Consider the following 15,600-nt stretch of genomic DNA (forward strand, 5'->3'; position numbering starts at 1 on the left):
ATCTACGCCTTACTGGCACAATTGAAAAGATGAAGAGGCTCCTGTCATTAAAGACCTTATACCCACCATTCAGCTAACCCCTTCTGGGGCCCTGCTTGTACGCTGAGTGCACCTGTGTTGTGGGGAGTTGAAAAGAAAGCCCCTAACTTTCAAGAACTTAGTCTCCTGAAGCATCACAAGGTCACGATGAAGAAAACGTTGTCAAAAGAACTGAAATGTGTTAATGCCAGTGTGGTATGAACTAGGATAAGGGCTCACAGCCACTGCAGTATTTCAGCCTGGGGAGTGAGTGCTGGCCAGTGGGAGAAAATTGCAGGTCTCAGTGAAGAGAGAATTGTTAAGCAGTGTTTGAAGGAGAACAGGACCCCAGGATTGAAGGGAAGAGGGCTAAAGGGCATTCTTTGTTAGATTGTTTTTGCTGAGGGTCCCCAGTATATTAAAGAATATAAACTTTTTTAAAACATTTTTTAATTTATTTTGAGGGGGAGTAGAGAGAGTGGATTTTGTAAATTTATTTAAGGAGAGGTAGACAGAGTAGAGAGGGACAGAGGGAATCCCAGCCAGGCTCCACGCTGTCAGCACAGAGTCCAACCTGGGGCTTGAGCCCATGAATCATAAGAATTCAAGAGTTGGGTACTTAACTGACGAGCCATCCAGGCACCCCTGTAAACTTTTAATTGTAACCACTTCTTACTAGCCTTAAGCCCTTAGGCAACTTATTTAACCTCTATTGTCTCCATTTTCCTTTTATCTGAAGCAGCAGTAGTAATAGAAATATTATCATCCTTTCATTGTGAAAATTGAAAGAATAATGCTCAGTACCTGGCATATAATCAGCGTTCAGTGAATGCTTGCTAATATCAGAAACATTCGTTTGAAATGAAGTGTGTTACATAAAGAGGAATATTTATGTTTAACAAATCCTGAAACCCAGTGAATAGGAATTGGGCATAACTCCAAGGTTCCATGGTCTTCTGTTCTTCCATAGTGATTATCCTCAAATGTCACTCCCAACCAGGGCCCCAGACCAGATGACCTTCAGGAAAGGACTAGGGGTGCCTGGATGGCTCAGTTAGTGTCCAACTTTGGCTCATGATCTCATGGTTCCTGAGTTCAAGCCCCATGTTGGTCTCTGTGCTGACAGCTCAGAGCCTGGAGCCTGCTTCAGATTCTATGTCTCCCTCTCTCTCTGTCCGTCTCCCACTTACCCTCTTTCTGTCTCTCAAAAATTAAAATTAAAAAAGTAAAATTTTTAAAAAGAGAGAGAGAAAGACTAGATGAGCTTTCTGATAAAGTTTGGAGAATAAAGTTGCCAAAGTCTGAGGTAAGAATACCTTATATTTGACCTCACATTGACTTTTTAAAGTCTTTTCATGTGAAGAAATGATGACTAGGGAATCAGAAAGACGGACACAGTGATAATAGAGAAACTGAAAAAAGCATGATTTTGGGAGAGAAGAGACTAAATACTAGGAAAGTATCCAAAAAGAGCTCTTACGGTCTTTAAAGGGCAGGAGCCTAGATGGGGATGAATATCACAGCTCTTAGTTAACAGCTCATCTGCATAAAACCGGCAGTGGATCTGATATGAACTGACTAATGCCACAAAAAAATGAGGTAAGAGGACCCAGAAGTGAGTTTAGTAAGACATCAGTGGTGAGGCAGAGGGATCCCCAGAGAAAGACAGGGCAGAACTAGCACCAGTGTGTAGAAATCTAAGAGGGCTGACAGCCCTGCCTGTCACAGCCTGCTGCAGACAGCCCCTGTCCCAAGGCTGGGTGCCTATGCAAAAACTGCAGATCAGAGCAGGTGGGTCAGGCTGAAAAGCTCACAGGCATGAGATCTGGAATGTCAAGGTGGCAAAGGTCCAGAGTCCAGAAGTTCAGGTCGTTTGAGCCAACAGTATCAGTAAGCCAAACATGAGGAAGCCTGGTCTTCCAGAAGGTGCTGTGTGTGTTGTGCCTTCTCTGCTGGCTATGGGATTTTGAGGAATTGCTTCTGAGAGAGGGCGTGGCCTGCAGATGAACTCCTTTCAGGATTGAACAGAAGTAGAATTGCTAGGATTCCAAGTGGTTGATAGCATCAGGTAGGAAAGAGGAGTGTTCTGTGGATCACTGGTAGCTTTTCCTAGAGGTGAAGTGAGCTTGGGAGGATCAGTAAGGATGGGTGGTGAGAAATTGAAGAGACACCGTTTTCATTTAATTGGGCCAAGGTGCCATGCTAAGTACTTAATACTCATTGGTTCATTTTATATAATGTAGGAACAATGTTTCCCCATATCATACATGTGGAAGATGGAGATTCAAAGGGTAAATTAATTACTCAAGTTCTTGAAGCTAATTATGTACAGAGGCTGTGACACAAACACATCTGTTTGATTACAAAGCTTAGGGTTTCCCCACCACTCCAGACCTACAGAGATAAGGGTTGTGTCTTTTTATTCAGGTTTGGGATTAGCCAGTCCTCCTGAATGAAAAGGAAGAGGATTGGATGTCAAAAAGCCAAGTTGCTGGTAGTGCACGTCCTCCCTATTCTTGTGTTGAGAAGCTTCATCTCTTGTGCTCCTTGGCTGTCACATTTATTATGAGAATCTAGTAATAACTTTTTTCCATCTGAGAAACTGCTTAGGTGGAAATAAAACATAGCCTGAGAGTGAAGCTGCCCATTCACAGTAGGAGGAGAAATCCAGAGCCCAGAGCATGGTGGGGAGTGTGCCCACCAGCCAGGGCAACAGGACTGACTGCTTTTCTCTGAGAGCTGGGATGGAAAGGCAACTGATACATGTGGTGGAACGGCCGTGTTTTGGGCAGACATTATGTAAGGAATCCTGAATATGAATTATTCCTCCATGAATTGGGTCACAGAAGTATACATTGTTAAGACACATAAAGACCATTTTCTTGTTTAAAAGTGCTCACTCGGGAGCTTCTTCCAAATGTCCAACCAAGTTTCTTGTATTTCAGTGTAAACCTGTTTTGGCTTCCTTAGGGAAATTGAAAAAAGATGGTTGCCATTCTCAGGTTTAATAATCTTTCAGATTCAGATCTCTGTTATTAGAGCAGGTTTTTAAAAACTGATTTAATGGCCCTAGCTTCTCTAAGTCTGAGTCATCTACTTGGAATCCCTAAGGGCAATTTGTTAATTATTAAGAAATGGAAACCTGACAAATAGGCTGCATAGAAAGTTCAGTCAGTAGTAGCAGGAATAAATGAAGGGTTTTTTTTTTTTCCTCATCTACTTTAAAAATTAATGTCTTCTACTAAAATCCTTTCCTGCTGCCAGTTGGAATTTGAACTTACCTAATTTTTCCCCCTCAACTTAATTTTCTTTTCATCAAAATTGTGTCTGCTGCCAGTATGACCTAGAGGGCCTGATTTTCCATTTTCCCAGCTAGTATTTGCTATATACTGAATTGATTTAGCAGATGATGTCATGGAGGCATACGCATATTGGCTCTGCTGTCTGAATTCAATCCCATCAATTTCAAAAGAACTATAGCCCCCTCTTTAGCAATGTTAATCAATGTCAAAAGATTAATTTCCACTTCTAAATATGTTTGAAAATAGCTGAGACCAACATCGGATAGCTTTCCACTGATGCTATTTGAATTTCAATCATATCTCTAGAAATAAGGCATGTCTCCAAATGGATACCCATTTTGTAATTGAATTACTTTGCAGGGGAATTGACAGTTGGTTAGTTTTGCTACTTTTATCATTATTTGTTAACACAGAAAAATGTTTTTCTTTTAATGTTTATTTTTGAGAGCGAGCACAAACGTGCATGTGTGCTTGAATGAATGGGGGAGGGGCAGAGAGAGGGGGAGAAAATTCCAAGCAGGCCCCATGCTGTCAGTGCAGAGTCCAGCACCGGTCTTGATCCCACCAACTATGAGATCATGACCCAAGCCAAAATCAAGAGTTGGACACTCAACTAACTGAGCCACCCAGGTTCCCCAACTCAGGTAAATGTGTTAATGGCCCTTTCTCCCGTCACTAAGGTCACCCTAAAGTTACAGCCCATGCTAGGAAGTCTCCTAGGCTACATAGGATAGACAAGGAGGTAGGACTTTTTCTCATAAATCCCTTAAAATTTTGGAACTTAAGAATTGCATTTTGGTTAAGAGGAATGTAGACTTGATGGGGAAAGAAAAGGAATCTATACAAATGAGAAGCTTTGTTTTTCTTCTATGTGGAAAACCATGTAGATGGTCAGTCTAGGTCTGGTGTGACATTTTACGGTAACATCAGGGATGCATCCTCTTTCTGTGTCTCCATACCACCATCCTAAGCACATGATTTTCATCTATTGCATCTTTTCCAGCTCAGAATGGAGGACAAAGACACCAGGCCCTTTTGAGGATGCTTTCCCAAATGTCTCACCTAGCCACTTGGACTTACATGCTATTGACCAGAACTGAATACTATAACCATACATAGTAGCAAAGAAACCTGAGAAATACAGTCTTAGAATTCTGTACATGGCAGCATCAGTTGAAGTTAGGGAGTTCTATTAATCGAAAATAAGGGGAGGATGGATATTGTTTAGAAAACTAGCAGTCTCTAGTGCACTATGATATTCTACTTCAAATATAGCTAACTTAAAAGACAGAGACAAATCCAAATTTTTGCATATTCAGGGCTTTTGGTCCTTTATTTTAGTCAAAGGACCCAATGACCTGTGAACATTTTTTGAGATTTCAGGAAACCAGAGAGGCAGGAGTGTCATTCTGTAGTTCTTGGGGTAGTTTTTATCATCTAACTTCTCCCATACCTTGCTATCTTTTCTTAACCTTTGGTTTGAAACCTGTAAGACTAAAGCATTGTGCTGTACCTTGATCTAGTTTCCCTTAACTGTACGTTGAGGTTTCAGTTTGAGACCAATTCTTGTAGCTTTAAATTCTCTCTTTGCCTTTTATCAGCAACTGCCTCATCTATATTGTCCTCATCAGTCTGTTTCAAGGTATTGAACTTTACTCTTGAAATCCCTTCGGAATCACAGATAGTTGCTGGAGGCAGGAAGGGAAATTGGGAAGACTTGAGAAGTTGAAATCTTCCAGGAGCACCTCATTAATAGATCCTAGCATGGAGCTCCAGGAGGTTTATCTGTGTAAATTGCTAGGGGACCTAGGCTCTCCTCTCATTCGTTATTGGCGAGGGTCTACTAGGTGCCAGGCACTAGAGACCTAACACCTAACAAGGTCGACTTCTCCTTGCCCTCAATAGGACAGACAACTGCCAACCCAGTCAGAATTGTTATTATTAATATAAGAGTTTGAAGTACTACTGAGAGTCAGAGAGTTTGGCCTACTTTTATAAGCTAATGAGTTAACCTTGCATAGTTTCATGAATGCTGGTAGAGTTCACAAGGCACTGAGAGGTGAAGGACATTTTCTTAATCAGTAGTAGCCACAACATTAGCATTTTTGCATCAGTTTCTTGAACCCACTTCTCACATGGCAACACGAGGTCTATATGCCTTTTATACACAGAGGAAGTCGTACTTAAAGGAGAGGATGCTTGACTTTGGAGAACCCAGGTCTCTCAGGATGGCAGTAAGCATGCCTGCCCTTTTCTCTGCATGGGGCACCGTGTATGTCTTTCCAAGCTGTTAGTTATATGAATATCCTTGAAAAGATCATCCAGAATAAAGGCAGGTAGTACTTCTGCTTGAATGTGAGAAACCTATGGAGTGTTGCCTCCCAGTGAGAGTGAGCTCATGATTTTGCCTGTGCTTTAGAACACGGAACTTAAATGGGGTTCTCTGGATTTAGCCTACTTGGAATCATTTCAATTTGTTCTTTGGAACCAAAGATAGCCCGTCATCCTGATCAACTGCTCAACAAACAAATTGTTAAAAATGTAAAAAGAACTTAGCTGTTTTGGTATGTGAAAAGGAGTATCTCTTCCAGAAAAACTATTTTTCCAAAGGATCAAGAGCCTTTACAATGTTTATATTCTTTGACTTTATAATTTAACTTCTGGGAATCAAGTCCTAAAAAATTAAAAAGTTTTTAATAATGTATGCATTTGTCAGTATATTGAACTTATCAATATATTGAAGAGTGGTATTGCTTAAATTAATGAATTATCATATGTATATGATAGATTGCTATGCATTCATCATTAAAAAATGAGGTAGTCTATAATTTCTTAATGAGAAAATATTCATTGTATAATAGTTGACAGAAAGCAGAATCACATCTGGGGGGCAGGGGAAATTAATACATATGTAAGGTAATACATAAAATTATAAACATTGGATAACATTAGTTGGGAAATTCTGAGTTGTTCTTATTTTCTTTAGCCTTTTCTGTATTTTTCAAATTGTACTAGCGAACATTGGTAATGAGGGGGGCAGGGATGTGTTTTTTTTCCTTGGGTTAATTATATCTGTCTGATGGAAGGTAGGTAGTGGTACAATTTTAAAAGCCAAGTACAGTGCCCAGTTTTAAAAGTTGCTTATTAGCCACAGTGTAAATAGGAGTACTTGAATCAGCTTCCTCTTGATACCTGCACCAACTGATTTACCTGCAGTTTCCTGAAAGAAAAAAAGGACGGAAAGAAGGAAGAAAACAGAAAAAAGTATAGGTAAAGGTAAAAGTATAGGTATAAGCAAAGGTTTATTCTGCCCCACTGTCAATCTTAAGGAGACTGTCTGATAGTCCTCTGCTCTGAATCTGGAAAAAATAGGAGGAAATTGATAGTTATGTTAGAGTGCCTTCTGTGTGCTGGTGTTTTATTCGATATTCACACTAACTCCAAATGTGAGATGTAAACCTATTTCCCTCATTTTACAAATATGGAAGTTGAACGAGATTATATACATGGCCAGAGTCACATAGCTGGTAATTGCCTAAGCCAGGATTCCAGCCCAAATATGTCAGACTCCAAAATCCGTATTTTCTCTGTTTCTACCTTTAAGTTTTGAAGTTGAGGTGTTTTGATTAGCTGTTGGAAACCAAGTTCTGGCTGACGCATACATTTGAAGCATCTTTGAACTTGTGCAAGAGAATGAATTAAGAAATAGCATGAAAGCAGGTAGGTACCTGTAAATGTAAGATACATATATCATTGTTGAGCCCTGGCTCAATCTTGTTTTTGTTTGTTTGTTCTTTGTATTCAGATTTTGATTCATATCCAGTCAAATATGTTGAAAGCCCTGATAAAGATACTAAAGGATGCTGCAGAGGGAAATTTATCAAAATTTGTGAAAAGACAGGAGTTCTCAGAAGAAGTGGTGAGTAGGAGATTGCTGCAGAAATGATTTAAAGGTGAAAGGTTGTTCATTGGAGTGTCCACTTAGAGTCTTCATGCTACAGGCCGCCACCTTAAAAATTGTCACATGTGGCAACCTCTCTCTTCTTCCTGTTAAAAGATTTCTGTGTTTGGGTGCGAAGATTTTTTTTTTCCTTCCAACGGGAAATATCCTCTGAAATTCTAGGAAAACGTGGTCCTCTTACATTATTCCCCCCCACCCCCATCCCCTGGCCTCAGAATACTGTTTTCCTGGGTCCTGGCTCATTTCTCTTTCTCAAGCTCTCGAGTACCTTCTTCCCACTCCCCCACTTCTGCCCCTGGTTCGTGGGGGAAATCAGAGCAATCAGGAGAGAACTGCTGCCTCACCAGCCGCCTCCTGCCCTGTCTGCTCTGCTTCCCCCTGAAGCCATGGTGACTGCACTCCCCTCTCTGGCGCAGGCTTCCCCAGTGAGCCCTGCAGCCCATCCCTCTGACCCGCCGCAGGGCATCAGTTCAGGTGTCTTACCCTCTTTTGAGCATCATGAACATCCCCTTCCCTGGGGATCATTCCCATCAGTAAACAATAGGCTACAGTAGCCCTCATCTTAAAAATAAAAAAGTTATAAAAGCATCCCTACTTACACAAAAGACGCGCAGTTTGTTGAGATAGTAAAACTCAGCCCCATGAAGTCAGTTTTTCCCAACCTACTGTGATAATGTAACATAATGAAAGTGCCATTAGTTTTGTTTCTGTAGTTAAGGTTTAGTAGAAAGAACAAACTAGCCAAATTAACTGCGGAAAACCCTGTGAAAGAAGAGCAAGGAGAGGTGCTAGACCTGCCAGACATTTAACCGTATGAACGCTCCTATCATTGGAACTCTGGTTGTAGGTACTGAATAGACCAACTAATAGGACTCTCTAAATGTTTTTGCGAAATTCTGTGAAACGAAATTAAATAGAAATGATAAGCAGTTTCCAAAAATTGAAAGCAAAATGAAACAAAGGAACCCATCTCTCACACTGATGACAGAAAGAGGAGCTACTATAAGGCATCTGAAATTTAGTAATTTGTACATTGGTAGCTAAAGGGGGAAAACTGTAAGGAAATTGTAAATTATGGGCAGTGATGAGTTAGTTACTAAAGATACTGGTATTGTCATTTTAACTAAAGAAGGGACTGGCTGATTGGTTCTCCCTCCCTGCTTCTCTCCCTCCTTCCCTTGCCTCTGATAGCGCTGGCCCCTGCTGGTTGGCAGCAGAGGGCAGCAGGCTCCTCTCTCCCACCTCCGACACTCTGTTGCCCTCCCAGCCCTACCCCTTTTTCGTACTTCCACCTTTCCTGCTGGCAAAGGGAGCTTGTCAGGAAACTAACTGGATATGATTAGTTTAAAGCTTCTATCTATCTGAATTCTTAGCTCACAGACCCAAAAGGGTCCACCCAAACCCTTTTGGAGTATGTTTAGAAAAGTAGGGAAACTTGAAATGTAAACAGGTTTTAAAGTGCAGATTTGTGTGCATATGCGTCCATTTCTGACACAGCTTTAGTTTCCCCAATGCACTGATGTTAATCACTCCACTTAGACCTATGAATATATTGTCCCGATTCTATGACTCAAGCATCCAAACTCCACATTGAGAAGTACTGATGTTTATCTGATTTCCCCCCCAAAATCTGTAAGATTGCTTTATTTCAAAAGCTCCCCCTCTAGCTGAGTGTGTTCCTGGGTGTTGTGAGGCTGCATGGGGAACTGCCTTTGAGAAATACATGAACACCCTGACTTCAGGAGCCTTCGAACCAGCTCTAAATAGGCTCCCAAGACTGCATGTGGAGTATGCATGCATAACAATGGAGTAAAATAAAATCTCTTTTCTGCTTAAATTGTAGAATGGTCCTAATGACACAATTTGGTATTTGTGTAGTGTTGGGAGAGAATTGATGCAGTATATGCAATTAGAGCAAAGTTCCCTGCAGCTTGGCATGTTTGCTTGGCTGCGTTTGGAAACTGTATGCTGCCCATTAGGTCACTTCACCTTCAACCTGGGGCGGGGACTAAACAGGCTATTCTTCTTAAGAATGGCATAAAGTGTTGAAACTTCTTACCTGAAGGTTCATGGGAGCCCTTGCATGATAGGAAAGTATGCCGTCAGCAGAGACGGTTATGATCTATCTAGAAGATGACCAGAGGATTTCTTAGGGACCTTGATCACAAGTAAATTTTATCAAGAAATGGGGTTAGATTGTATCATAAATAAGGATTGAACTAAGTCAAATGCTTATTTTCTTCAAAGGTAGCTTTGCATTGTTATTTAGAGCTCAACCATTTTTGTAGAATTAAATACTAATCATACACTTGTGACTCCAATGTTTATTCCTTTGGTTTAGACCTCGTCTCCATGCCTCATATTTGTGTATATCCAACAAACTCTTGACTTACCCACTTAGAGCTTTCATAGGCATCTCAGCCAGAACTCTTGATGTTTTTAGCCCTTCAAATCTGTTCCTCCCATCTTCTCCATCTCCATTAATTACCTCACCCATCACCAAGTCACTAAAGCCCAAATTGGGAAGATATCTTTGATTACTCCCTTTCCTTGACCTCTTCTACAATAAATCCTTTCAGTTTAACCCCCTAGATACACTTGACAGTTGGCTATTTCTGCATCTTGTGTCTGCATTTCCAGTTTATATTGTGATCTTCTCTCCTGCGGACTGTGATATTGGCCTCTGGATTAGCCTCCAGCCTCCCTTTCTCTGCACATGTTTAAACATAATCTGCAGATGTTTTAAGTCAGATCCTGTCCTAATTTGGACCTTCTGACAGTTTATAGAATACACTCCAGAAAACTTACCATGTATAAAGCCCTACATATTTGGCCCTACCTCCTGCTCTGATTGTTAAATTTGGCAAACTTGTTTCCATTGCTATTTGACTCCTTTTCCTAGTATGTTTCATTGTATAGTATGTACCACGTAAACACCCTTTCTAGGAGATATCAGGAATGATTTTCAAGTATTAACTGTGAATTTTGTATATAGCTATGGAGTCCCTTCTAGTTGTTCGTACTTCTGTGTGGCCCAGTACCCTGGTTTTCACCATTATAGGTATATAGTATACATTTTAATGCATTTGGATCTCTGCTTCTTGGAGAATAAGAAGAACAAGGAAGAAATCTTGCATAGAGATAATGATCTGCTCTCTGGCTTTTTCCCAGCTGGCCCAAGCAAGGAAAAAAGTGAAGGATGTGCCCTCCCTTCTGGACAAATTTGATGAGATCTATGAGAAACTCCACATAAATGGCCAGGTCACCAGTTGCACTTTGGATACTCTCCTCTGCCACACCCCTGGGGACAGGAAATCCCACATGGTACTCTTAAATAAGAGGACAGTCAGCCAACGGACCTTCCAGCCTCTCAGCCAGTCCCTGTGGGCCGAGTAATCCTGTGCTCAGATCACTCATGGGTCTGAGCTGGAAGGGGGCTCCCAATGAGTTAATGGCTTCCTAAGAAATCAGACATTGTACTCCAGTGGATGCTATATTAACAAACACCTGGTCTTAAGTTTCTGAGTTGATTGAGAACTGGCATGCTGATCTGAGAAGCTGATGTTCTGCCGCTGTGAAGATGGGGAGTCCAGCAGAAAGCTTCGCATCCTCAGAAAGGACACTTTCCCTGTATAACTTCTAAGGATCCTTGAAGGAACATGGCTGTGATCTTCAATCCAACTGCCGGTACCAGCGTAGAACCCAGTAAGCACAGTGGAAAGGAAGTTGCCTTAAGTGGTCAACTCCAGTGAATTTTCAGGGGAGTGGTTACTTGCAGATTATACCGTTGCTGAATTCAGAAGGTCTGAAACCCTATTTTGCCACTGTGGGCAATGGCCCAGGATGTTCTCACTGCTTCTGCCATCTTTTATCTGTGACCCTTGATAAATGCTTGTGAATCTGCATATTGACTTGAAATTTTCATTTAAGTTTCATTAGGGTCAGATTTTCTCAAAGGTGAGAGAAATAAAAGATTCCTGAGAAGACATCTTGAGGTTATGTTTTATTTCCTTAACAGCACAAACTAACCCAGGACTTGGTTCTCAGAAGCGATAAATTAACCAAAATTTAAATGGTTACTACTGTGGTCACAGGCAGGCCAAGTGCTTTTCAAATCAAGTGTCAATAAAAACCACATAGTGCTCTCTGTATTGCTTTGTTATTTAAATATTTGGTCCCACATTTCATCTTATTGATGATTTTCTTTTTTCTTTCGAGATGCTTTATTTTTTTGTAAAAGTAAACGTGTCCTGACAGCAGGTTAAAGCTTCCTCATTCTGATCCATGTGACAGTTAGAAACAGAGCACCAGTGAGCGCTGCCTTTTGTTTCTCAAGGCCCATGTGATGGTTACGCCTCTCAGCCATCTTCCTTGAGTTCTGTACACTCTGTCTTCAGTGCTGCTTCAGAAAGTAAGGATGGGGGTGCCTGGGTGGCTCAGGCAGTTAAGCATCTGCCTTCAGCTCAGGTCATGATCTCACAGCTGGTGGGTTCAAGCCCCACATCAGGCTCTGCTGACAACTCAGAGCCTAGAGCCTGCTTCGGATTCTATCTCTGTCTGTCTCTGTCTCTGTCTCTCTCTCTCTCTGTCTGTCTCTCTCTCTCTCTCTCTCTCTCTGTCTCTCTCTCTGCCCCTCCCCCACTTGTACTCTTTCTCTCTTTCTCTCAAAAATAAACATTTAAGTAAGGTTTGCTTTTAGCTGATTGTTATTCAGAGGCCAGAATTATTCATAGAATCAGCAATTCTAGAGTAGGAGGAATCTTCTGACTCTCCTAATTTAACTCCCTCATCTTTCAGGTGAAAGAAATGACTTGTCCAAATTGGTATAATTAGTTGGAGGTGGAGCCAAGATGAAATATCGATTCCTGGTCTGATACCCTTCCCCCTAGAGCACATGTCTCTTCTAGAATACTAAGGGAGGGCTCCCCGACTCACTGTGTGGCCACAGACTCGTGGCAGTTTCCTTGTTTGTTAAATGGGCTCATCATACCCACCTCCTAGTCCTGCTGTGAGAGTGGAATGAAGTGATCAATGTAAAGCAAGCAGAACAGTGAGTGGCTGGTGAGGAAGTGCTGCATGAGCGTTAGTCATCATCCTTACTGTCAGTAGCACTCAGAATGTGGGTACCTAGTTGAAGAATTATATAAACAAATGCGTTCTTCCTTCTGTAAGGAACACCCAAAAGAATTTTGTTTGCTTATGCTTGGTGAGGCCTTACCCCTTAGAAAACTCTGGGCCTTTATAGAATCCTAATTGTATTTTTTGTGCCTGCTGTTTGGATTTCTCTGTCTTCAAAGTCTTTGGGAATAATAGGGCATGCTTCCTGTCCCCCAACTTATCTTTTATCTTCTCTGACTTTCACAAAGAGCTTTCAAATACCTTTTATGCCCTGTGTGAATATAGTCCTGGTTGTTAGCTAACAACCATTCATTACCAAAAAAAAGAGCCATAAGTAGCAGGCCTGCCCTGCCCAAGCTCTGCTGCTCTCAACAGTGGTGGCTGCAGGGCTCTGCTGACTGCAGACACTGGGCTGTTCATCTGTTCCCAGAAGTGATGCTCAGGGGCCACAGTGCACGTGAACTAGTGAGTCTCGTGTTTACCCCAAAATAATAGATGGTTCTGAGGGCTAAAACCCCATCTAGGAAGAAATTTGCTTAGTGGATCATGAGCATTTCATTCTTGAAAATTTCATAATTTCCTTGATAAATGGTGGGGTTTTTTTGAAATTGATAAGCTGCCCCAAAGCATGCACTTATTCTGTTAATGAGACTATTTGGACACAACATCTTATCCCCCAACCCTGTCATGTGCCTTTGGTAGATTGTTTCATTTATTATAAATGTCTGTTGCTTCAGAGCCCACATGTCCTCCTGGGGGGTACAGCACAGTGTGAAAAGGAGTGTGCAAAGATCCCTCTTTCATTCTGTGTTATCAGGATAGTGTTCTGGTTAGCTCTTGCTGTGTCAGAAACACTAGAATTTAGTGGCTTAAAACAAGACCAATCATTTACTCATTATCATTAGAATTGACTGACTCTGGCCTGCTGCTCTTACTCTGGGTCCCAGGCGGTTCTCAGTGGTGGGTGGCTGGGATTAGAGTCACCTCCAAGGCCTCCTCACTTAATATTTGTGGCAGTTGATGCTAGGTCATGGTGAGGCTGGGGCAGGAACATCATCGTATACATGACGGCATAGTGGCCTGGTCCTGGGGAGTGTGTGAAGAGGACCAGGCAGAAGCTGTTGCACCTTTTATGACCTGGTTTCAGAAGTCCTGTGGCAGCACCTCCACTCAACTCACAAGGACACATTCATTCCAGCTTTCAGTGGTGGCAACGTCAAGGAAATACTTTTTTCCAGCATGCTCTTTAAGCTTTTTCCCATTGCTGCTTCTCTAATTAAACCCACCATCATTAGTCCTCTGTCTTTCAGCTATCCTCTCTACTAGAGCCCATGAGGTTTCCAAAAGAAATTTGTCCTTTTCTATTTAAAACCTCCCGAGGGCTCTTCACATCTCTTTGGATAAAGCTCTGTCTCTTCAATATGGTTTAGAAGGCCCTTGGTAATCTGGCCCAGGTTTGCCCAGCCAGCCCTGTCCCTTGCTACTCCACATTCCTTCCCTCCGACTCATCTTTCAGGCCTAACTTAGACATCTTTCCATCTGGAAAGACTTTCTCCATCCACCCTCAAGTTCGGGTTTGGTGACCTGCTTACACGGCCCTGTACCTCACTTATCAACACACTTAGCATGCTTCCACCATTATTCTTCATCTTTCACTGGACTTAGGTGTCATGTCTATTTTGTTCTCTGCTGTTTGCCCAGTACCTCACATGGTGGGAGTCATTTCAGAGGATGAATACTCCTCAACTCACTGACTCATTTATATTGTGTAATGATCTTGGTTGTCATCATATCCCCCTGCGAACAGCTTTTTCTCTCTAGTGCCTTCCACTCAGTCCCAGACACTCCACATTTAGGCCTGACTTCAAGCTTTTGCTCAGCCTATTATGTATCCTTTTCTCCTCCCACCTAAGATGCCCTCCCACTTTATCTATTCTTTTCTGCCCATTTTTCAAGATCCACCTCGTGTCACCTTTTACATAAGATGTTCTCAAGATGGAGAACCCTTATGGATACTCCCTTCACTGATTCACTAAATCAATATTGACCAGCTTACAATGGACAAGGCACTATGAAAGACTCCCGAGATGCCACAGGAAGAAGACATCCTCTCCCTTTCCCAAAGCAAAACATTTTTATCCTGTCATGTTGAACTTAAGGACGTTTTGGCCTAGTCATTTGTTCTTTGCTCCTACAGACAATGCCCCTTGCAGAGTGATCAAAATCTTCCTGAAGAGTACTCCATAGTGAAATAGCTCAATCCTAAGCAATTTGGGGTAATACTTTTTCTTTACAGTGATCTAAGAAGTTAATACAAAATTGAACTAATACCTAATGAATATTACTGAGAAATTATAATGGAGAGGTAAAGATTTATCTGCTATAATTCAGGTAGGCAAAATTATAGGTTTCTCTGTGAGCAAACAAAAATTTTTAAAATTTTTTTTTAATGCTTGTTTCTGAGAGAGACAGAGTGCAAGTGGGGGAGGTGCTGAGAGAGAGAAAGAGAGAGAGAGAGAGAGAGAGAGAGAGACAGAATCTGAAGCAGGCTCCAGGCTCTGAGCTGTCAGCACAGAGCCCAATGCGGGGCCTGGACTCAGGGACCACGAGATCAGACTGAGCCACCCACGTACCCAACAATTTCTTACACACTCTCTACTCCTGTTGAGAACCCCAGAGAGGAATTCATGGAAGACTTGATCTTGCTTAAAGGCTATTTTAAGCTTTGATTTTTTTTCCCTTGAGGTAAATGTTTGATCTTTCTGTAGTTTCCTTTTTCTCCTTTTCATAGCCAGTGACAGCTGAGTATAAGGCAGTGGTTCTCAGACTTGAGCCAGCATCAGAGACACCTGGAGAGCTTATTCAAAGCCAGATTGCTGAGATCCATCTCCAGAATTTTTGATTCCACAGATCTGGAGCAGGGTCCCAGAATGTGTATTTCTAATAAATTCACTAGTGCTGCTGTTTCTAATCTGGGGACTGTAGTTTAAACCACTATTTTTTGAGACAGCTTATGTTTTTTTATGTACATGGGAGGCTTCGACTTCAGTTACCGTCTTCAGGTCATCTGGTCTCGGCTGCGAGAAGGAGGGAAAAGCAGGCAAGTGTGGCCTCGTCCCTGGACTTGTGGGACAAGTGTCTGTGGAGGTGTGTATTATCTGCCTGTGCCTCTACTCCTGAGGACCCTCACTGTAATGTCGA

General features: G+C 41.9%; 1 protein-coding gene across 4 annotated transcripts in view; it reads left to right on the top strand.

Annotated features, from left to right (window-relative positions):
• PTCD2 (pentatricopeptide repeat domain 2) overlaps positions 1-15,600 on the top strand; it is a 57,625-nt gene that overhangs the window by 19,437 nt on the left and 22,588 nt on the right. For 3 of the 4 annotated variants that reach the window (XM_029942413.1, XM_029942414.1, XM_029942416.1), the window contains 2 exons: positions 7,126-7,239; positions 10,453-11,269. In XM_029942413.1, the coding sequence (XP_029798273.1) occupies positions 7,126-7,239; positions 10,453-10,677 (339 nt within the window). In that variant the 3' untranslated portion in view covers positions 10,678-11,269. Of the gene's footprint in view, positions 1-7,125; positions 7,240-10,452; positions 11,270-15,600 lie in introns of those variants that run through there. The other variant, XR_003909903.1, reaches the window with a different exon arrangement.

The sequence above is a fragment of the Suricata suricatta genome, chromosome 6, assembly GCF_006229205.1.
Source record: "Suricata suricatta isolate VVHF042 chromosome 6, meerkat_22Aug2017_6uvM2_HiC, whole genome shotgun sequence".
NCBI classification, from domain to species: Eukaryota; Metazoa; Chordata; class Mammalia; order Carnivora; family Herpestidae; genus Suricata; species Suricata suricatta.